This window comes from Myxocyprinus asiaticus, chromosome 24, assembly GCF_019703515.2.
Source record: "Myxocyprinus asiaticus isolate MX2 ecotype Aquarium Trade chromosome 24, UBuf_Myxa_2, whole genome shotgun sequence".
Classification (NCBI taxonomy): domain Eukaryota; kingdom Metazoa; phylum Chordata; class Actinopteri; order Cypriniformes; family Catostomidae; genus Myxocyprinus; species Myxocyprinus asiaticus.
The window spans coordinates 10,843,683-10,867,217 of record NC_059367.1 but is presented as its reverse complement, the minus strand read 5'-3'; the positions used below and the strand labels follow the sequence as shown (position 1 = coordinate 10,867,217).

At 37.2% G+C, this 23,535-nt stretch overlaps 1 protein-coding gene across 1 annotated transcript in view; it reads left to right on the top strand.

Annotated features, from left to right (window-relative positions):
• xpr1a (xenotropic and polytropic retrovirus receptor 1a) overlaps positions 1 to 23,535 on the top strand; it is a 97,165-nt gene that overhangs the window by 62,677 nt on the left and 10,953 nt on the right. Inside the window, exons 3-11 of the mRNA XM_051652941.1 lie at positions 4,259 to 4,360; positions 9,146 to 9,366; positions 10,750 to 10,899; positions 11,156 to 11,239; positions 12,824 to 12,905; positions 13,506 to 13,693; positions 13,801 to 13,980; positions 17,289 to 17,457; positions 18,146 to 18,340. Of these exons, the coding sequence (XP_051508901.1) occupies positions 4,259 to 4,360; positions 9,146 to 9,366; positions 10,750 to 10,899; positions 11,156 to 11,239; positions 12,824 to 12,905; positions 13,506 to 13,693; positions 13,801 to 13,980; positions 17,289 to 17,457; positions 18,146 to 18,340 (1,371 nt within the window). The remainder of the gene's footprint in view (positions 1 to 4,258; positions 4,361 to 9,145; positions 9,367 to 10,749; positions 10,900 to 11,155; positions 11,240 to 12,823; positions 12,906 to 13,505; positions 13,694 to 13,800; positions 13,981 to 17,288; positions 17,458 to 18,145; positions 18,341 to 23,535) is intronic.

Below are 23,535 nucleotides of genomic sequence, written 5' to 3'. Positions count from 1 at the left end.
GCCAAACCTAAACATAAAGTCTATCCCCTTACCCAAACCCTAAATCTAAACCATGATTTTAATTGTTGGATTTTTGGTGAAAATTTTAGGTAAATTGTTAAATGTAATGCCTGTATTGTACTGATATGAAATTGTGTTTGTTAATTGGTTGGTCTCTAAGGGAATAAACTCGTAGGAGCATATATATTTTTTGTTGAGCCTTGCTCTCTCTTTCTCTGCCGTAGAATGCTCAGTTGTATATGTTCTTGCCAATCTGGCATGGTTATATCCTTTCAGGGTAAAATTTTTATTCTGAGAGGCTAGACAGATGGATCCTCTTCCTGCAGGGCTTTTTTTTTTTTTTTTTTTAGTAAAACAATACACAGTTTGATCCCTTGATCTATGGACTCAGTCAGTTCTGATAAATCTAGGTACTCAGAGGGAAAATTTTATATGTGAGCAGGAGAAGGTATGAGAGAGAGAGAGAGAGTGTTAGTTGCAGCTCAAGGATCAGAGTACAAGATTTATGTCTGGGATATGTCTGGAAAAGACATATCCCAGACATTTGCTCTTTAATTTAGAGCAAAGACAGTCAATGGGTTTTTATGTCAGGAACCAAAAAGGTTGAGAAGAATGCAATATAAATGCTATAAAGTACTATACATCCTAGTCTTTTCTACAGTAAGCTGTCCATTGACCTGAATCTCTGAATTTCACTGTGAAACTGGAGACTACTTCCATTAACAAAACTCAATTACAGTAAAGGCAGAGGATATACTGTTTTCCTGGCAATTTCTTCTCTTCGTCTTTTCTTTCTCTTTCATTCTGTGTTCCTGTAGGTTAACTGATAGAGCATGGTGCAATGCCAAGGTCATGGGTTTAGTTCCCAAGGAACACATCCTGAGAAAATGTATACCTTAAATGCACTGTAAGGCATGCATGTCATGTCTCTTTCCACCTTTATCTATAAAACAAACATTCTAATTCCTCATTCATAAATTGATGTCCTCTTCTCTTGTGGTTGTAAAGAAAAATAGAAGTCTTTTCTCACTTTGGTTTTGTAGATGTTTTTGTTTGTTTGATCATTAGAAGTTGAATTAAGACCATTGTAAGACCAGGGTTTGTTTTTCCCTCTCAATGTGATCTTGACAGAACAAAGTCTTAACAACATCCCAGACTTCAAGTATTCATAGAAGGCTTATAAACACTAGGGGCCCTAGAGCACTAGTGATAAGCACAGTGCTATGCCGTAAGTCATAAGCGCAAAGTCAATGGGCATTGTCATGAAGTTTTGGTATTTTCGCAATTTAATTTGGAGTTTCTTATCCGTCTGCGACCTATTATACTGTCCATTCCCTCAAGCACCTGTAATATAAACAAAGACATCACATTCAGAAGTTGGTAGTGTAAATGGGACTGTATGTAATGAATTAGAAGAATAGAAATATGGACTTACATTATTTTTTGCATTAACTGCGTCTTTGTTAAATGGGACACGCTCCTTTTATACGCATAGAAAATGTGGTTCAGGATATGGATGTAGGCTCTGTTAAATTATAGATAATATAATATTATTAATCATTTTCATCCACTGACACACAAATCATGGCTAGTATTACAAGTGATTGTATCTTTTATCTCTTATATTTGTTTATATTATGAAAGGGTTGTGAACATTTACGAGACAAAAGGGAATGCAAACTTATCTTCTCAACTATATGTACTGTTTATTAAACCTTCGATGAATGGGTTATCAGCTGACTTCCTTTTCTTCGGCTTTCTATCTTGTTTCTGAACAGCAATCTTAATCGAGAAAATCTGTGATGTGGCTACTAAAAACAGCCATTTGGCACCTTAATGTTTCAGTTTAGGAGCCAATGGATCCTAAGTCATTTTTTAGTCCAGAGCCCGGTAACAGGGGCTTAACGAGTGCGCTTTCAGCTTTTCCTGTAACAAGCTGCACTTTAGTACTATTTGTCTACATTTTCTTTCAATAATCTTATTAAAGCTTGACAAGACGTATGTCAAACGTGTGGCCTATCATGAAAACACAGGAAATGTTAGCACCGTACCAACATTGTTTACTGTACAAAAGTAAACAAAGATGTCCTTAAAATCAAATGTTAAAATGTATTAATATAGCCATGAACTGCATATGACCAATAATATGCAAATTTGTTAACATGGTATAGGCTGATTAGGAAAATTGGCAATTTTGTAAAAACATTGCAGTATGTGTTTTGTACAGTGAATTATTGGCTGCAGAACCATCATTTCTTATATTCAGTGTTTGGGCTGGTACTGTAAATCACACTGCTGTTATTAGTCTGGGTCATATCCTTGTGTAGTTTTGTTCATAGGTTTTGACGATGACATGCAACCTGTCCATGTTGGCATCTGCCAAATTTGGCAAGCTTCTGACAAGTGACAGATGAATTTGCATTAAAATATCAAAGAGTTTGATTGGACGCACAGACTCTGACATCAACAACAAAAGATATGAGAAGTGTTTTCTTTATTTATTTGTTGATTTAGCATTGTTTTTACTCTGCTGTCCAAGACCCTATCAGAAAAGACCTGTGGCCCATATTTGGGTTTAGACGCACCAGTTCTTAAATCAGCTATTGCTTTTGGAGAACAGGTGCTCATGAGTGTTTTCCTCTTCCCTTTCGCTCTCCTGTCATTTTCCTCTGTGTTCCTCGATACATCACACAGAGAGACACAGCTGAAAGGGTCAGAGGTCACTTTGGTTCCTCAATTCATTGTCTTGCTCTTTTTGTTGTCAGGGTTTGTAAATTGCACAAACAGAATCTTGTATTTTAATAAAAGGAGCCTTTGAACAAATATGGACATATTTAATATTCAGAATAATAAATGCATCTGGCTTCATTTGTTAATGTGCTGTCTATGTTGAGACACAAGTGAAATGTTAATATATTTAATAACTTTAAGTAGTTTGAGCTGTTGAATCTAAGCAAAGCTTTTTTACTAAAAGAACAGAAAGTAGAGTAAATTATCCTGTGGTTACAGTTGAAACAGGGATAAGCAAACCTTATCATCGTCCCATCAAAGATAATGATTAAATCCTCTGCAGTGTAGTCACAGACCCCAGAGACTGACATATTTTTCCAGTGTGAAAATGAAGCAGTCTGACTTTTCCAGGTTATAATAGTTGATGTATAGTCTATATAACATATTCCAGGTTCAATACAAGTTATGCTCAATTGACAGCATTTGTGGCATAATATTAATTACCACAAAAATTTATTTTGACTTGTCCCTCATTTTCTTTAAAAAAGCAAAAATCTGGTTTCCAGTGAGGCACTTACAATGGAAGTGAATTTGGCCAATCTGTAATGTTAAAATACTCATTATTTCAAAAATATAGCCACAAGACATAAACAATATGCATGTAAACTTGATTTTAATGTGATAAAAATCACTTACCATCCTTTTATTTGGAAAGTTATTGCAAATTTAAAAAATGTAATGTCAACAAACCTAAATCCCCAAAATTACTGTAAAAAAAAAATAAATAAAAAAATAATAATATATATATATATATATATATGATTGAAACAACTTTACAGCTCACATAATACATGAGTTTTAACAGAAGAAAAATTATAAATGTTATACAATTATAAGCTTCATATTCTGCATTTAAACCACAGAAAAATTGGCTTCATTTACTTCCATTGCAAATGCCTCACTGTTTTGCTTTTTTTTTAAAGAAAACGAGGGTCGAATCAAAATAACTTTTTGTGGTAATCAACATTATTCCATAAATGCTGTCGATTGAGCTTAACGTGTATTGAACTCTGTATATTCCTTTAAGTGTGTGTGTGATCAGCTGTAACATCTTCTACTAATAGAGGCTAAAAGCTTTTACCTGACTCTCTCGCTTATTTATAGAGAGTAGCAGCTTTGAAAGCCAAAAGCCTCAGCCATCCCCCACTTAATAAAAACAACAGAACTTAACAGACTTTAAGGTTGACAGCTGCACTGTAAATCATTTTTGAACACTGAACATCCATCATACTATTAGAGTCTATTCCACACAACACATCGTTTATACATTTAAATATAAATACATAAGTGTCATCTGAAAGCACAAGTTTTATGGCTCTCTCTGCTCTTAAAGACTATGAAAAGGTTGAGGCTGTTAATGTTTTTGTGGGTTTTAAGACATCACTCTCCAGTACTGAAGTGTATTAGTGACCACTACTGAATGTAAACATGATCACAGATTTACCTATTTGTCTCTTTTCTCTTGCAGTCACAGATGAAGACACTGTCAAACGGTACTATGCCAAGTTTGAGGAGAAGTTCTTTCAGACCTGCGAAAAGGAGCTCTCCAAAATCAACACATTCTATTCAGGTATTGTTTTCTCTACATCCCATGAAAATATATTAATTTATCCTTCAAATTAAAGGAATAGTTCATTCAAAAATTAAAATTCTATCATTATTTACTCATATAATAATACTCAGTAACTCAATGAATAATAATAATTTTCTTTCTTCCGTAGTACACAAAAGGTGAATTTTTAAAAAGTTTTCAAAAAGTTCCTCAAAGGGTTTATTTGCCATAATGTTAGTGAATAGTGTCTCCAGTCTGTCAAGCTCGAAAAAGGACAAAAATCAAAACCACAGTAAATGTATTCGATATGACTCATGCACTATATTCCATGTCTTTTGAAACAATACAATCACTTTGTGTGATAAACAAAATTACATTTAAAGGGATAGTTCACCCAAAAATGAAAATGTTCTTATCATTTACCCACACTCATGCCATCCCAGATGTGTGTCTTTCTTCTGCAGAACACAAAAGAAGATTTTTAGAAGAATATCTCAGCTCTGTAGGTCCATACAATTCAAGTGAATGGTTGATCAAAATTTTGAAGCTCCAAAAAGCACATAAAGGCAGCATAAAAGTAATCCATACGACTCCAATGGTTTAAGCTTTCCAGTCGGTTTTGGTTATCCTTTTTTTCGAGCTGGACAGATTGGAGTCACTATTCACTTACATTATGGCAAATAAAGCCTTTGAGGACTTTATAAAAAATGACCTTTTGTGTTCCATAAAAGACAGAGGGTCATACGGGTTTGGAGCGACATTAGGGTAATAATGACTTTTGGCTATGATCACTAAGTTATTTCATAAACACATGGTGCTGGTGGAAGTAGACTTTATTGTAAGTGGATGAACTGTTATAGCCTGCTAAATTCCAGTGGGGGATTTCCTGTGTATAAGGTCTGGGTGTACAGCACTATTAGGGAACATGATGTAATGTGTAATGCCTTCTGTAGTCATTTTGACATGTGTCAAGGGGAATGGACTATGTTTGGACTCATAATATATGCATACTGCAACATAATGCAACATTAGCTGTGTTGTGCCATGCAGTGACTGCAGGGAACTGGAATATCTAAGCTCCACTGCCCCTGGTGGCTGGTTAAGGAATAGCATAAAAGACAATAATTGTCTCATTTGGAAACGTGAGACTGAAGCTTTGTTTGCATATTGATATATATTGTGTTCTGCACAAACATTTTGCAAACATAAAAAATGAAAGTATAACAATAATTAAAGGGACAATGCATCCAAAATTTAACATTCTATCAAACATCTTTTTTTCTTTTTTTTTTTTTTTGTGTTCCACTGAAGATAACACAGACTTTAAACAATATAAGGGTTAATAAATTAAGACAGAATTAGAATTTTTGGGTGGACTACCTTTAATTTTTCCTTGAAATTAAAATATAAGATGGACTTGAGACAGGATAAGCATTTGTTCAGATACAAAAAGCAGATGTACATTAATAATTTAACCCAAAAAGGATAGCACTAAATTAATTATTTTTGTAATCAGGGTTTAGTCTTTTTTATCCTCCAGTTGCCACTGCCTCATTCCCCTTCCTCAAGTTGCCCAACCAAAGGAAGCTGGCAAGTCCATTAAGCTGCAAAAATCTAAATTTATAATAAAAAAAATAAAAAAATGTAATCTGCAAATAATCTGCTCCGTGCACACAAAGGCATCTTTGAATAGTATCTGCTTGTTTCCAAGATTTATTTGGTGATATTACAGTATGTATGGTAATGGAGGTGTCATCATTTTTAAACTGAAATCCATATTAGGATGTAAGCCACTCTTAGTTCAGTAGAACTAATTCTGTGCAGTTGATCCAGACTGAGTGGTCCTGAATTACCAACATAGCTTCTAAACACTGAGTACATCCACATCTTTGTCCCAGTGGACTTGACCTGCTGAGCACACAGATCTGTAGCACCATCTTTGTCATGTCCATCATGAGACCCCACTTCTCCGCTGTTACTGCTTTTTAAGGACACTTTCTAAAACTGTCTGTCTCTGGATTTTGGGTTAACAAGAGACTGAAGGGCCAGACCTCTTAAAGTTTAAAGTTTGCAGTAGCATATACCCAGGGATGGGAGGGTTTCTTTTCAAATGCATTTCACTACAGATTACAGAACATGCTGTAAAATGTAACTGGTAACATTTTGCATTAGATTACTCAATCTAAATACTTTGGATTACTTCTTCAGAACAGTTTTTTTTTTCACCTGTTTTGACTATAAACAAGTTAGTAACAAGTGATAAACATCTGCCAGTACAGTAAGCAAAAATACACTTAAATTAAAAATACATTCTCTTAAAAAAGCCTAAATATCTTATGCAGTGTTGCATCTAAACAAAATCAATGTATCTTGTTTTAAGGATTTTTAGGTATTTTTAGAGGAAAACAATACAAAAATTCTCAAGAATAAGATTTTTGCAGTACATCTTTGCCCTAATATCAAAGGTCTTACTAAAGAAAAAAATTATGATATATCATGGACTTTCTTGATAGAAAAAAATATAACTGTGCCTGATAACAGGTGCATGCAAAAGGGCAAAGGGAAAGTTCCTCAATTATATCCGCCTTTTAACTCATAACAGTGTGAAAGTGCCCTCTTTCTACTCGAATGAATGTGACATATAACAAAATGTTTTACCGCTGTTCAAACGCTCCTCGGATCGCATCATTTACGTATATGGATAAATGTTTTCCAACTGAATAGACTAAATATAAAATTAAATAAATGACAATAAAATGCAAAGTAATCTCTTCAGTAATCAAAATACTTCTTGAATGTTACTGTATTCTGATTACCAACTATTTAAATTAGTAGTGGAATACAGTTACTAACATTTTGTGTATTAAACACATAAAGTATTTTAAATAACTCACATTAAAGTATAAAAAGAAAGAAAAAAGAGTAAAGAAAAAAAAAACTAGGCGCCCAGGACAAAATAATAATGGTGGGGTCCCAGCCCCCATACACTTTTAAAGACACATTAATTTGGCCACCCAGTTGTCCTCCTCGATGATGGCCCTGGTCTGGGCTGGTAACTGAAAGGTTATTGGTTCAAACTCTAAAAATAAACACTCCATGAACTATCAGCCTCGTTCTGCCCTTGAGCAAAACACTCAATCCCAAGTTACTCCAGGCGGTTTGGCATGTAATAAGTCACTTTGGATATGGAAGTGTCTGCAAAATGACAATATTAGCAGGGAGAGTTACAGGATCAGTGTCAAAGTATACCAGCTCTCCTTCTTACTCAACTATTCTGCCTGCACTCTGCCGACTCTCACTGAGGGTTATAACCAATACACCAAAAGGGCTCCCAGCATTTACACATCTGCTAAACCTAATACCCTCTTTCCTCTTCCTCTAAAAGCGAAATGGGCGAGCAGGGTCCTGTTTAACAAACTGAGCTGGGACTCAGGCCAGCACAGATAATGCTGTCTGTGATATCACTCTTCCAGGAAGGGCCTTGTCTCCGTCAGGAAATCTGTCTGCTTCACTCTCTGGTTAATGGGTAGAATGAGGGATTTATTTGCCATGCAAAGTGGATTCTGGTGTTTCTCATTACAAAGTTGTAAGCCAAGCAGGCTTTATGTCTGTCAATAGAAATCGTTTTAATACAGTTTTAGATGTTCTTCTTCAGGGCTGTAGTTCACCCAGGCTTTTAGCTTTCCATGCCATAAAAATGCATAATTCAATGGTTTGTGCCATTTGCCTTTAAGGAATAGTTCAACCAAAAATGAAAATTCTCTCATCATTTGCTCACCCTCATGCCATCCCAGATGTTCATGGCTTTCTTTCTTCTGCTGAATACAAATGGTGATTTTTAGAAGAATATTGCAGCTCTGTAGGTCCATACAATACAAGTGAATGGGTACCAAAACTTTGAAGCTCCAAAAGCACATAAAGGCAGAATAAAAGTAATCCATAAGACTCCAGTGGTTAAATCTATACCTTCAGAAGCTAAATGATAAGTGTGGGTGAGAGACAGATCATTATTTAAGTCCTTTTCTACTATTAATATCCACTTACATTCTTCTTCTTTTATTTTTGGTGATTAAAATTATTCGTGCATATCACCATCTCCTGGGCAGGGAGGAGAATTTATAAAAAAAGGACTTAAATATTTATCTGTTTCTCACCCAAACTTATCATATCACTTCTGAAGTTATGGATTTAACCACTGGAGTCTTAATGATTACTTTTATGCTTCCTTTTTATGCTTTTTGGAGCTTCAAAGTTCTGGCTGCCATTCACTTGCATTGTATGGACCTACAGAGCTGCAATATTCTTCTAAAAATCTCCATTTGTGTTCTGCAAAAGAAAGAAAGTAATGCACATCTGGGATGGTATGAGGGTAAGTCAATGATGAGAGAATTTTGAACTATCTCTTTAAGGCACACAATCTTTTCACAGATTGTTCACAATTGGTACTGGTAACATGATTATAATTCTGATTGTCAATTGAACTATTAAAAGTAAATTATCACTGAAAGGTGAACATTGGGGTTCTGTGGTGCTATCAAAACATTGCACTGTTTTTTTAAGCATCCCAACCAGCCCAACATAGCAACACTGACCCAACCAAGGCAGTGAGTTTGGGGTGGGACTATCTGTTTTTTTTTATTTATTTTTTTTACCAATGGCAGATAGCAGAGTGCTTGGGGAAACTGTTTGCAAACGGATTTTTGTTATACCGTTTGGTGATATTAGTGTTACAGAAATTACACATTATCTTTAAATTACTTTATTATTATATTAAGCTTATTCTTTGTATGGATATTCCCATAGAGAAACTGGCTGAGGCACAGCGCAGATTCGCAACTTTGCAGAATGAGCTGCAGACATCTCTGGATGCCCAGCGGGAGAGCAACGCTCCGGGGCTGCGCAGTCGTCGCAAAACGGTGTTCCCTTTGTCCAACCAGGAGCGCAACAAACATCGTAACATCAAAGATCTGCAGCTGGCCTTCAGCGAGTTCTACCTCAGTCTCATCCTACTGCAGAACTACCAGGTCTGATATTTGTCAGCATTTTCAATCTATTTCTTTTTGTTTGTTTGTCTCCTCTCTGTGCAATGTCCTCTTCCTGACACCCACTTGGGATTCTTGACCTTTCAACACTGTCTTTTTTTCTTTTGTTTATTTATTTATTTATTTATTTTGTTTTTCTCTGCTGAAGAGGCTAGCTTAGACCAACATGAATTCCCATGCTGGTCCACGATGCAAAAATAATTTTCTTAATTGTTTTTTTTAATTCTTTTATTGTTTTGCAGTAAGAATTATCTAAATATCTAAGATGCATTTACTTACTAATGCTTGTTTTCAGTGAATTTATCTTAAATTAATTCTTAAAATTGTAAATTTAATTGGTAACACTTTACAATAATGTTCCATTCGTGAACATTAGTTAATGGATTAGTTATCATGAACAACCAATTAACAATATATTGTTTATAGTCTTTATTAATCTTTGTTAATGTTCGTTAATAAAAATACAATTGTTCATTGTTAGTTCATGTTAGTTCATAGTGCATTAACTAATGTTAACAAACACAACTTTTGATTTAAAAAAATTATTACTATATGTTGAAATTAACATTAACTAAGATTAATATTGTGAATGCTGTAAACGTATTGTTCATTGTTAGTTAATGTGAACTAATGGAACCTTATTGTAAAGTGTTACCATTTTATTTTAGAATTTATATTTTTCTTATCCCAATGTCAAATAGTTTCTCCTTTTTATGCAAAAATCTCACTAAATTAGCCAACGGGGTAAGAACAATCAACTTAATTCAAGATATATTATTTAAGAACAAGTATTATTAGATATATTTATCTTGTTTTAAGAATAATTAGGTATTTTAAAACATAAAATGTCCAGTGTATCTAACTTAAAGATAATGTATTCTTTATATACTGTATACCTAAAAGATATATTCTCTTAAAACCAAGTGCTATTATCTTACACAGTTTTGCTTCTCAAGTAAATTTGTCTTGTTTTTAGGATGATTAGATATTTTTTTGTTACTGGAAAACGCAACAAAATACTGAATAAAGTGCTGGTTTGTTGGTGCAGGTGTATCCAAAACACAACATGCACAACAACACAGAATGCTGGTCTCTTCAGCTGGGTCTTCATTTATTCAATCCTCATTGTTTTTATACTACACATATGTTACATCTCTTCTCATATTCTTTTCTTCTTGTTCCTTATCCTTTCAAAATTGCCTTCCTTTTGTCTTGTGTATGAGAATCTTTTCTCTCTGTTTGATATAATCAGTCGTCAGTACAGAGGAACTAGAGGATTGCTGTTTCCTGTGTGTTATTGGATGTGCAGCATCTCTCCTTGATTTCATTTCTGATATCTTTTGATTTACCGGAAACCTCATGCAGAATCTGAACTTCACTGGATTCCGGAAAATCCTGAAGAAACATGATAAGATTCTAGACACACAGCGCGGAGTGGATTGGCGTGTGGCCCACGTGGAGGTGGCTCCATTCTACACCTGTAAGAAGATAACACAGCTCATCTCTGAGACTGAGGTAGACTTCCTGGCTCCACGTATATTACTTGTGACTTCCTGCTCATATCATAATCAGATTGCATTGGTGTAACTGCAAACTACTGTAGCTGCTCAATGCATATTATTATTGCCACTGTAGGTGATCGATGATGGTAATAGCCTGTGCACTAAGGTGTTGCTTTAACAGCATTTTATCTAAAATGAACAATAGTAAAGGATAACTGAACTGAAATTGTCTCTACTGATAACTTGACCTTTGACCTTTGTGTGCCCAGGCCCTGGTGACCACAGAGCTGGAAGGTGGTGACCGTCAGAAGGCCATGAAGAGGCTGAGGGTTCCACCTCTTGGAGCTGCTCAGGTGTGAGACAACCTAATAATGTAATACACACACATAGCAATTGTCCATTTCATTCCTTCAGTTGGGTGACATTGGATTGTCAAAGTCAACTAAGCTTTATTGGCATGATTGTTAACATTTACAATATTGCCAAAGCATATAAAGATCTTATAGTCCAAAAATAGACAATATAGAAAATAAAAAGATTAAGTAAATGGCGTGGTGTGTACAGCTCCGTACGTTGCTCACTTAAACTGTAGAAACGATAAGATGGGGCAATCGTTGTCATGATGCCTCGTGGTCCGGATGAAACCAAGCCGGGGTCCGGTCCCGGAACGAAGTCCAGTAATTGATGACCGCTGGTCTAGAGCATGTTTATAGACAAAAATAATTATAAATAGACCAGATGGGTCCCCATTGGTGTTCAGGAATAGTATGTAGGCCACACTAGGCCTGTCTGTCCTGCTTTCTCTCTGTTTACGAACTGAAGCATTGTGATGATGTAAAAGGCATTGATGTTGTTGCTGTAGAGGTGATCATGAATTAATTGGCCCCCAAGTGACGTAGGGAAGTAGAGAATGAGGTGTTTTTGCAGCTTGGTTTCAATAAATGCTTTTGTTGCATCAGGGATTAAGTTTTGAGTTTTGAAATTTACAGTATGTTTTTATAGTAGAATGACCTCTTATATGTTAAAATATAAAGGGAAATTTGATTCCTCATGACATGGCCCCTTTGAATAATTGAATTGAACATTACACATTGCATTTACATTAATTACTGGCCAAAGCAAAGTTTTTTTATTTTATTTTATTTTGATATCAAAGTGACTTATTCTAATGATTAATTGATCTATTACAACAAATGAACAATACAAAATAGAAATGCTACAGGCAAAACCAGCACGGATTACATCAAATCTGAATAATAAAATAATTGCAAACAGCTAGGCTTGGGATCGATGCTTTTTCATGCGTCGATAATCAAAATATTATCCAGTTGATTATGGATATGTGTGTGTTTGTGTGTGTGTGTGTGTGTGTGTGTGTGTGTGTGTGTGTGTGTGTGATCGTTACTGCGGCCAGCTTTAGTAAATGGTATATAGGCTATATCACCCTCTTGTGACTCCCAACGCTATTACGCCAGACTGTTAAACAGAGGCCAACTTAGTAAATTGGAAAACACGCCAATTGGGCTTCTAATTTAAATATCGGCTAATTTTAATATATGGATGCCTCACAAATATATCGCTAAAATGACGTGCCGATCAATAATCGATATATCGATATTTTATGACATCCCTACAAACAGCCCATGAAAAGCATATGAAAAATGGTTCAGGTATCTGCAGTGTATTTTTCATGTAGTGCTCTTAGTTCTAGGTCAATAACAGTTGTGAAAGCCCTGAAGAACTACATAACACAAATGGCAGTGTGGGTGGAGAGATACACCTGTGCAGGGAACATTATGTATGATATACTGTATAGCAGGATTGAAAGACTCTTTTACAATAATGACTTTACCGAAGAGCCTTGTACAACATGGAAGCAGAAAAATAACATTTAATAAGAACTTCAATTATCTAATATTTGCTTTATCTCGACTTAGCCTGCACCTGCCTGGACCACCTTCCGTGTGGGACTGTATTGTGGGGTCTTCATTGTCCTGGCTGTATCCTTCGTCTTTACTGGTGTGGTTATTTACCTTGTTTTCACTCTCAGACACTAATAAAAAGTACCATGGTATTACTATATTTGTTTTTTGTTTTTTGTTTTTTTACCATGGTAATACCATGTATTTTAGGACATGTTGTAATATCATGATATTCTTTGAAGTACCTTGGAGTACCATGTAAAACAATGGAATTTGAATATGATAATCATTCAGTATCATGGTAGATGGTGATGGCGTAGTGGGCTAAAGCACATAACTGGTAAGGTTGCTGGTTCAATCCCCAAAGCCACCACCATTGTGTCCTTGAGCAAGGCACTTAACTCCAGGTTGCTCCGGGGGAATCGTCCCTGTAATAAGTGCACTGTAAGTCGCTTTGGATAAGAGCGTCTGCCAAATGCATAAATGTAGATGTCAAAGAACTATGCTATTATTATCTGATACATCACTGTACCATGGTACTGCCATGTACATTTTTATTATAATATGTGATCATGTTGTTTATTCATGCATTCCACCTTCATTTCTGCAATTAAACTGCTAACATTTGAAAAAGTAGCACATTATTATAGACATCCTTGTTAATAATCCATCTGTGTTACTGATCTTTCCCTTCCAGGTGCTTTTTTCGTTCGTAATCAGAACATCTGGCCTTTGGTACGCATCTACCGCGGCGGTTTTCTGCTGATTCAGTTTCTCTTCCTGTTGGGGATTAACACTTATGGCTGGAGGCAGGCAGGGGTCAACCACGTGCTGATCTTTGAGCTGAACCCTCGAAACAACCTCTCACATCAACATTTGTTTGAGGTGAGACACATGCCGTAGAGAAGAACCTGATGATTTATAGGTATTACTGCTTCTGGATGCTCAGTTTCATCAATGTTTCATCTTCCTTTCTTTCTCTCTCTGTTTAGATCGCAGGATTTTTGGGGGTGCTGTGGTGTCTCAGTATCCTTTCCTGCCTGTTTGCAGACTACACTTTTCTCCCTATGCAGGCAAACCCTCTCATCCTCTACGGTTTTATGGTGCTCTTCCTCATCATACCCTTCAAAACAGCCTACTACAAATCCCGTTTCTGGCTCATCAAACTGCTGGTGAGAGTCAAACCTGAGCAGATGTTGTCAAGTTACACTAGTGATCTAGTGTTACTCTCTTACTCTATTGCATTACATAATTCAAATGCTTTATTAAGATGCAATACATCCACCAAAAGAAAATGTATGTCTTCCATCTTCCAAATGAAATCTCCCTGTCACAACTCTTTCCTTCTTCTAAAGACAAATGCAGACACAGATGTCAACAGTACCCAGACACCAAAACTGATCTAAAGAGCCTTTAATGTAACATCAAGAACATTTTTAATCTCCAAGGAACCATACAGTCAACTCAAGAAACCTATACTGTGAAAAAATGGTTCTTGAAGAGGGATATGTGCTGAACCTAAGGTGATGCAAAGAACCATCGACGAACCTTTATTTTTAAAAGAGAGTGCTATGAAATCAAGTCAGCAATAGAGCTGTAGAGGTTCTTCTTAGCATATTTTAATGATCGGCTAAAGTGTCAACATATAAAAAACATATATGAAAGAATTTGTGAGGTTTATTATGGATATGACTAATCAGAATCGTGAAATTATTTGACATTTATCGAAATAACTGTGTCAGTTTGTCTTTGTTTTGATTGTGTCTTGAAGTAAACGAGCTATTGAAAGAGTCTTACCTTGACTGGTTTAACACAATAAAGTAACAAAATTTAGAATGGAATCACTCTGCTATCAGAAAAATTGCACCCATTCAATTACTTAACTAATTAGCTAATAAGTTAAGAGCTGGTTGGCTCATTTCAATGCATGAGCAGCAGTCTTTAGAAGCCTCATAAGTTTTTTTTTTCTTTCTTGCCTTCTCTGCCCTTGTACGTTAGTTTTATTGCAGTAATAATTGTTTTACCTTGGCGTGTGATGTAGGTGTATTTGTGTGCTTTGTGTTCATGTGCGTTTATGTATGTGTACGGAGTAAAGTGTGTGTCTGTGGGCTTTGTGTGTGTGAACACATGTGTGATAATGCATGTGTCCCTCTGTGTGACACACAGACCATTGAGGTGAGGACAAATTGATTGCAGCACTTTCTCTGCGGATGTGAAGGCTGTGACTGTGCAATCATTATTGAGATGGAACCATCAGCGGCCGCCTGCCTCTGTCTCACTGCCCTCCCCAAGTGTAATTGGCCTAGACTGGAGTCTTATTCTATGGAGCACACACAGAACAACCACACACCATCACTTCCTGTAGATTATAACCAACAGCAACTGATGGTCAAACAGTTGGGGGCCTTTTCCCCAGAGCTCAAATGCAGTCACACTCAAGGACATCAAACATTGTGTTTAAAAGAATAGTTCACCCAAAATGGAAAAAATTATATAATTATTTACTCGCTCTTATGTCATACCAAACATGTATTTTTTTCTGTTATTTTTGGAACACATAAGTACTAGAAATATTTGAAGAATCTGTACGCATGTCTTTCCATACAATGACAGTTCATTATGGCCATATCTATCAAGTTCCAAAAAGGACCATAAAAGCACTATAAATGTAGGCCATAAGAGTTAGGTGCTATATTTGAAGTACTTCGAAGTCATGAAATAGCTTGTATGAGGAATAGCGGAAATTTAAGTTGCTATTCAATGATAATCTTCCCCTCCGCCAAAGCTCATGGGCTCTATTTTAAGAGCACTAGCTCTAAGCACAGCGCTATTTTTTAAGTCACAAGTGCAAAATCAATGGGCATTGCCATGAAATTTTGGTATTTTTGTGCTAAGTCTAGGCGCAAGTGGGTTTGGCAAAATTGCGTGCATAAAGCGCTAATGGGCTTGGTCAAGTGCAATTTAATTCTAAGGTTCAGTTGAGCTTGGAATTAGCACTCTCACGAAAATTGGATAAGAAGTAGCGCATGGCCTTTGCGCATAGCGCAAAGCTCACCAAAGTCCTTCTAGCAAGTCAGTCCGCTGTCAGCCATCTTTAGAATATATTTCTAAATACGGGAGTATTTCCAATCATGCCAGTGCAGCTCTTATCTACTTGAATGGGGAAAGACTGAAATCTCAAAATTGGTTGGTCAAGATTACAATCAAAGAATAAATTTCAAATCAGCAATAAAATTTGACAACACTGGAATCATAAATTGTGCTTCTTTACCACATATTACGCTAAAAAACGCAATTTTCCCAGTTTGTATAGCTAATGCGCATGCACGTTCTCCAGTTGATTGACAGGCAATGTCTGTATCTAAAATTTGATTGGCTCTTTTACCTGTAAGGCGGGACTTCCTTTCTAATTGCATTGGTTCTCGCGTGGGTAATAACCATACTTTTATGACACTTTTGCATTTTTTCTACTTTTAATGTCTACTTTTGTTTTTTATAGGGGAAAAAAAATAAATAAAAGCATAATGGTTTGGAACAACATGAGGGTAAGTAAATAATGACAGATTGTTAAGTTATGGGTGAACTATTCATTTAAAGATCTTATTATGTGGGATTTCACCTGTTTCGTCAGGTAAAAGGATCAGAGTGTGTGTGGGGATAAATCAATACTCGCTGGCATTTTAGTCTCAAGAGTATAATGGCTCAGATTGGTGTAGTGCAAAACTGTGTTGCTAGGAAATGTCAGCGCTGCCCTGAAGGCAGAGAGAGGTAGAGTGCCATTTCTTAGGGTAGTTTAAGATACAGAAAAACCAAAAAGAAAAGAGAAAATAGTGTGATGCCCATAGGCATCATATGAAACTCACCTCGGTGTGTACATGTAAATGTTTTTTTATTAATTCTATAGTGAATTATTCACTGTTGTCTAATTTAGAGTAATTTTCTTTACAGATCTCATTTTATAATAAAATTAGTGAAAGTACTATGTGCATCCTGACAAATATGTACCTTGGTGACCATAGTTTCTGTAAATAAAATACCAATATTTTCAATATTTTTGCAGTTTTATTTGGTGATGCTAGTGGAACAATAATAATACACTTCACCTTTAAGATTAACAGATTAGACAGTGAAAAATAAAATGTATTATTTTTTATCCTGTATTATGTATTGGGAACACAAGGAGTTCGTTACCTTTAAAATTTTATGTATTGAAAAGACAATGAGGTCAATGAGTTGAAATTACAGATCATGAGCCATTGAAAATCCTATTGATTTTATTTTTTCAGCCAGCTGAGCTCTCATTATGGTCTTGACTTGCTCTCTCATTGAGTTTACTCTGCCTAAGGGATAAATTGCCTCATCCTGAGAGAAAAAGCAATTCAATTGACTTCTTTTGTTTAGCGCTATCCACAGTGCTTCCTGTGGGTATACAGTATAAATATTTATGGCTAATAATTGTTCATTTCTCTGTCTTTCTCAGTTCCGTGTGTTCACCGCCCCATTCCACAGAGTGGAATTTGCAGACTTCTGGCTGGCTGACCAGCTCAACTCTCTGGTGATCGTGCTCTCAGATCTGGAGTATCTGGTCTGCTACTACAGCATGGAGCTGAAATGGGGGGAACTTAGTGGCTTATTGCCCAGCACATACGGTACTTGTTTCAGAATAAAGCCATTCTGAAATGCACTGATTTAGACAGACAGACTAAGTCATTCATACATTGTTTATTATCCCAATTTCAATATTATATGTGATGGTAAATGAGTAGACTGTCACAATAAGTTGCTTTTGATTGGTGGCTTGTTTCTCAATTGCCAGTGATCCACATAAGACATGAATTAAGGTCACACAGTCAGTGTAAACAGACATCAGTCCTTCAGGTTCAGTGGAGTTTATCATGTGAAATGGACCAGGAAACTCGGAGAATCAGCAGCAGGGTAATGGCGCAGAAATGTGTCACACTGTGACCAGCACAGGAATATCGGAAAATTCTGAAAAGGAGAGAGAGAGAGAGAGAGAGAGAGAGAGAGACTAAGTGAACTATTCTATATAAAACATTGTTTATTTTGTGGAAATGGGCACACCTACTCATTATTTATTATTAACTTTTTTCAATACATTTTTTTCTGTATAATTTCTTTTTACTCACACCTATGTTGTTCCAAACCAGTATGACTTTCTTTGACAGAATTTGCATTTTTGGATGAACTATCCCTGTAATATCATAACAAGAAACTTAAAAGAAACCTAAATTACAGTCAAGAGTGTCCAGTTTATATAAAGCTCTATCTAGTATGTTGGGATATGTTTTGCTTACCAAATGTCTCCTCCTCTACCAGGTGATGAAAAGTGTAACAGCTACTCTTATGGTGTACGCGCCATAATCCACTGTCTGCCTGCCTGGTTGCGTTTTGTTCAGTGTCTGCGACGTTACCGTGACACCAGGAGAGCCTTCCCTCACCTGGTGAATGCTGGAAAATACTCCACAACCTTCTTTGTGGTCACATTTGCAGCCCTCTACAGAACTCATAAAGGTAAAAACAAATCCATTGCAGGTAAACATCACATGTTCTTTTGATTATGTGACCAGAACATTCACATTCATGTTCTTGGCAGGCTCATTCTTATCAAAGCAACTTATAATATAATTGTAGCAAGTTCATAAGTGGGGAAAGGAGGAAGTGGGAGACGGCGAATCCAACTCAAAGGTCATTTTCATTCTTCCAACACACACGATTGATGCACTAACACACACAAGTGCAGGCTCGGCTCTCTCCTTCTTCACTGGCATCTGGCTTGCTCTTAAATATGTCTCCAACTCTCACTGCAATGACAAACAGCTGATAGAGACAATCATAGCCAGGTGATGACCCTTACCGTTCTCATCTCCTGATCTCGCTCTCCATTCACAAGCCGGCGCTCAACCACGCCTCCACCACTACATACCCCCACCGCCCGAGGGAGCCATCCGGCCAGTACTCAACCGCCCCCCCCCCCCCTCACACACACACACTCATTTCTGGAGAGGAAGTCCACAACATTTGTGGATTGGTGAGGCGGGGACTAACCGCAACCTCAACACTATGTTTTTGTCCCCGGAATTGAATCGTCACAGTCACTACAGGATAATCATGGATATCACCATGCAGACACCTTACCATCACCTTGTGACTAGCACCCAAAGCCCCGTCTTGAACCAGGCATTGATGGATGGAGGTTTGACTGCAAGCCGAATCCACCAAGGCCTGGTATGCACCCCTCTTAATACTCATGGGTATGCGGTACATCCCAGCTTGAATGGTGGCAGCCTGTGGCACGTCGGGGTCCTGAACCAATGTCCCCACCTCTATCACCGGGCATTGGTCCCGAAAATGCCCGGGCTCCCCGCAGCTCCAGCAGGCTGGCCCAGACTTCACGCCCATGCTGGGGAGTGTGAGCAGAGAGGGACAGCGGAAACCGGTGTGTAGAGCAGTCCCGGAAGCCGAGGAGCTGGTTTGGGAGGGGGCACCCCCCGTTTCTGGGGAGGAGGAATAGGACAGAAAGAAGGGGAAATGGGGAGAAAGTAAAGAGAAAGAGAGACAGATTCAGTTCATGGAGTGCAAGCTTTTATGTAATTCCATTTCAAGTAATTTTTATGATTTTGTTAACCTCTTCAGCTCTGTGGACCAGCCAGCGGGTCCAAAAGGGGGAACTATATCACAAAAAAGTTTACACTTAAAATGTTCAAGTCTCTGAATACACAAGTCAGGCATATGTGGTATTGTTTGAAAGCTTAGAATCTGAAATTTTAAGAGATAGCCTTCACTTCTGAATTTATGTTACATAAAATAACAAAACAAGGCCTGAAATCATTCACATCGCAAATCAGCGCCACCTAGAGGTCATGTAGTAGAAATAGGAATATGAATGTAAAAGTCTTTCAAATAGCACTTAAATATCAAATGAAAGCACTAATCCTCAGGAATGCGTCTGTACAGTATTTTGTTGCCCTAATACCACAGTTTGAAAGATTTTCAAAAGAATCACAAAGTGAAATATAATTTATGTAAGATTTCAAATACAAACGTCTCTTTTATGCACCGGTAACTGCTGCTGTAAGCCCCAAATAGCTAAAAACTTTATATCTGCTTCTACCTTAGGCAGTTTTCTAAAAAATGAGCCTTTTTGTAATTGTCTGTGAGCTTGCTTGTGTGAATAATCCAATGTTATATCTTAGATGTCCAGAACTAAATATAGTATGTGGTCCAGCAGGAAAAGCATGCTAAATAAATAATTGAAATACAGGTGCATCTCAATAAATTAGAATGTCGTGGAAAAGTTCATTTATTTCAGTAATTCAACTCAAATTGTGAAACTCGTTTATTAAATAAATTCAGTGCACACAGACTGAAGTAGTTTAAGTCTTTGGTTCTTTTAATTGTGATGATTTTGGCTCACATTTAACAAAAACCCACCAATTCACTATCTCAGAAAATTAGAATACATCATAAGACCAATAAAAAAAACATTTTTAGTGAATTGTTGGCCTTCTGGAAAGTATGTTCATTTACTGTATATGTACTCAATACTTGGTAGGGGCTCCTTTTGCTTTAATTACTGCCTCAGTTCGGCGTGGCATGGAGGTGATCAGTTTGTGGCACTGCTGAGGTGGTATGGAAGCCCAGGTTTCTTTGACAGTGGCCTTCAGCTCATCTGCATTTTTTGGTCTCTTGTTTCTCATTTTCCTCTTGACAATACCCCATAGATTCTCTATGGGATTCAGGTCTGGTGAGTTTGCTGGCCTGTCAAGCACACCAACACCATGGTCATTTAACCAACTTTTGGTGCTTTTGGCAGTGTGGGCAGGTGCCAAATCCTGCTGGAAAATGAAATCAGCATCTTTCAGCAGAAGGAAGCATGAAGTGCTCCAAAATTTCTTGGTAAACGGGTGCAGTGACTTTGGTTTTCAAAAAACACAATGGACCAACACCAGCAGATGACATTGCACCCCAAATCATCACAGACTGTGGAAACTTAACACTGGACTTCAAGCAACTTGGGCTATGAGCTTCTCCACCCTTCCTCCAGACTCTAGGACCTTGGTTTCCAAATGAAATACAAAACTTGCTCTCATCTGAAAAGAGGACTTTGGACCACTGGGCAACAGTCCAGTTCTTCTTCTCCTTAGCCCAGGTATGATGCCTCTGACCTTGTCTGTGGTTCAGGAGTGGCTTAACAAGAGGAATACGACAACTGTAGCCAAATTCCTTGACATGTCCGTGTGTGGTGGCTCTTGATGCCTTGACCCCAGCCTCAGTCCATTCCTTGTGAAGTTCACCCAAATTCTTGAATCGATTTTGCTTGACAATCATAAGGCTGCGGTTCTCTCGGTTGGTTGTGCATCTTTTTCTTCCACACTTTTTCCTTCCACTCAACTTTCTGTTAACATGCTTGGATACAGCACTCTGTGAACAGCCAGCTTGAATGTTTGTGGCTTACCCTCCTTGTGAAGGGTGTCAATGATTGTCTTCTGGACAACTGTCAGATCAGCAGTCTTCCCCATGATTGTGTAGCCTAGTGAACCAAACTGAGAGACCATTTTGAAGGCTCAGGAAACCTTTGCAGGTGTTTTGAGTTGATTATCTGATTGGCATGTCACCATATTCTAATTTTCTGAGATAGTGAATTGGTGGGTTTTTGTTAAATGTGAGCCAAAATCATCACAATTAAAAGAACCAAAGACTTAAACTACTTCAGTCTGTGTGCATTGAATTTATTTAATACACGACTTTCACAATTTGAGTTGAATTACTGAAATAAATGAACTTTTCCACGACATTCTAATTTATTGAGATGCACCTGTATATGTTATCGACTATTGATAATAAAAGGATGTATATCTCAGCTTTTTAATGACACCTAGATTAAGCTTCTTGTCCACTCAGAGGCAGAGATATTTGATGAAACAATGGGGATGGTGCATGAACTGAAAATTAAACTGAATGTCTATGGACGAGCACATCTGTGATACATAGATTATAGATAGATGCTGGACACAATTTCATTTCTTAATGTACTTCTTAGAGACTTCCTAAAAATAGCTGTTGCAGTCTACAGTTGACTCTAATGTAAAACATTCAGTACGAAGAGAACACCTGTGTGCCATCATTTGTCTTTACAGTTGAATATGTGACAAAAGCATGTTTCGACAACAGCAGAGAAAGAGAAAAACTGACCTTGAGATTCTTATCCCTGAGCCTGTCTTTGTCTGTTAGTGCCTTGGTTTAGACAATATAAAGGAATGAACTGATAGGAATATAAATCATATTAGAGAAGCTTGATGTTAAAGATGAATTGTATAAAGACAGAGACAGATTGGCACTAAACTGTTCGGCAAAGGCAAAGTCATTGTTAAATTGTTTCTTTTAAGCATGCATAAAGAACTATAATGTGTCCTGATTTGTAAAAACCTATTTGTCACCAAACACCATCCCCTGTATTCAACCACAGTAATTGTCCTACATCCGGGTAATATCAAGTCTTAATGAGTTTATAAGCATGCCATTAAGATTCCAGGCATATCTTAGTGTCTGATTATACGGCCACTGTAATCCATCTGAAGTGCAAAGACTGCTGCTCAAACATTCAGCTGTCGTAGTCTATCTTTTTGTCTGTCTGTTTTTCTGTCTCACTCTCTCACTTATCAAACATTCAGCCTCCACGCTTTCCCATATCTCTTCAAAAAGACAACTTAAGCCCCAATCGATCACCTCAAAGCAGTCGACTGAGCTGTTTCATCCATTTAGTTATTTATTTACACACACGGTCCATTCTGGTTATATATTTATTTCCCTTAAATGTCAGGGTTTAAATAGCAAGTATGGGTAAATGTTACTTCAGTCCACTGCATTTATGTTTTCATTTAACAGAATATATAGCAGGATAACAAAATCACGCTCTGATGAATCCAAACCTTAGCTGACAACTCTCTAGATTTCAGAGTGCATTAGAAACATCCCTGTATCAGTTTTATAGATGGGGTCTGGACCACAGCCCAGAACATCTGCTTCATATGAGTAAGAGGAGCCCCATTCGGCCGTGACCCAACAGGGCAGCATTGCCACGCATTTGATGCACTCATTAAGATTCACTCAAGACGTCCCTGGCAGTGATCCCATTTAATATACAAAGACATCAGAGATCACCTCTATCATTTGTGGCCTGATTGAAACTGATGTTTCGCTAGTTTTAATGTAGACTAATCCCAAAGGAAGGCACCATGTCTGAGCATATAATTGATGTTTAAATTAACATTAGTCATGCCCAGGCTGTGCAGAAGATGAGCCAAATAGGCCTATCTCCTCATGTTTAGGGTGTTGTGGCTTAGTGGTTCAAAATCTGAACTGGCAATCCAAAGGATATAGGTTTGATCCCCTGAAGAAGTGATTTATTGGACACCTTGGATAAATAACTGTGTGTGAAATGAATAACTAACTAACTAATGCTTTATAACCAAATATAGACATGCAGGAAAACATAGAAAAGGTATATGGAGCTTGCTAAAGCAAGCATTACTGTTATTATTGATCATACACACAGTAATGTCAAAATTGTGGCATGTATTTCGATGCTGACATGCAATTTGTTTTTTTCTGGTGGGTGATAAAATCTTAGACTTACATTGGACCACATTATCATATCTAATAAGCAACCTTATAGCAACCATCCAGAACACCCTACCAACCACTTA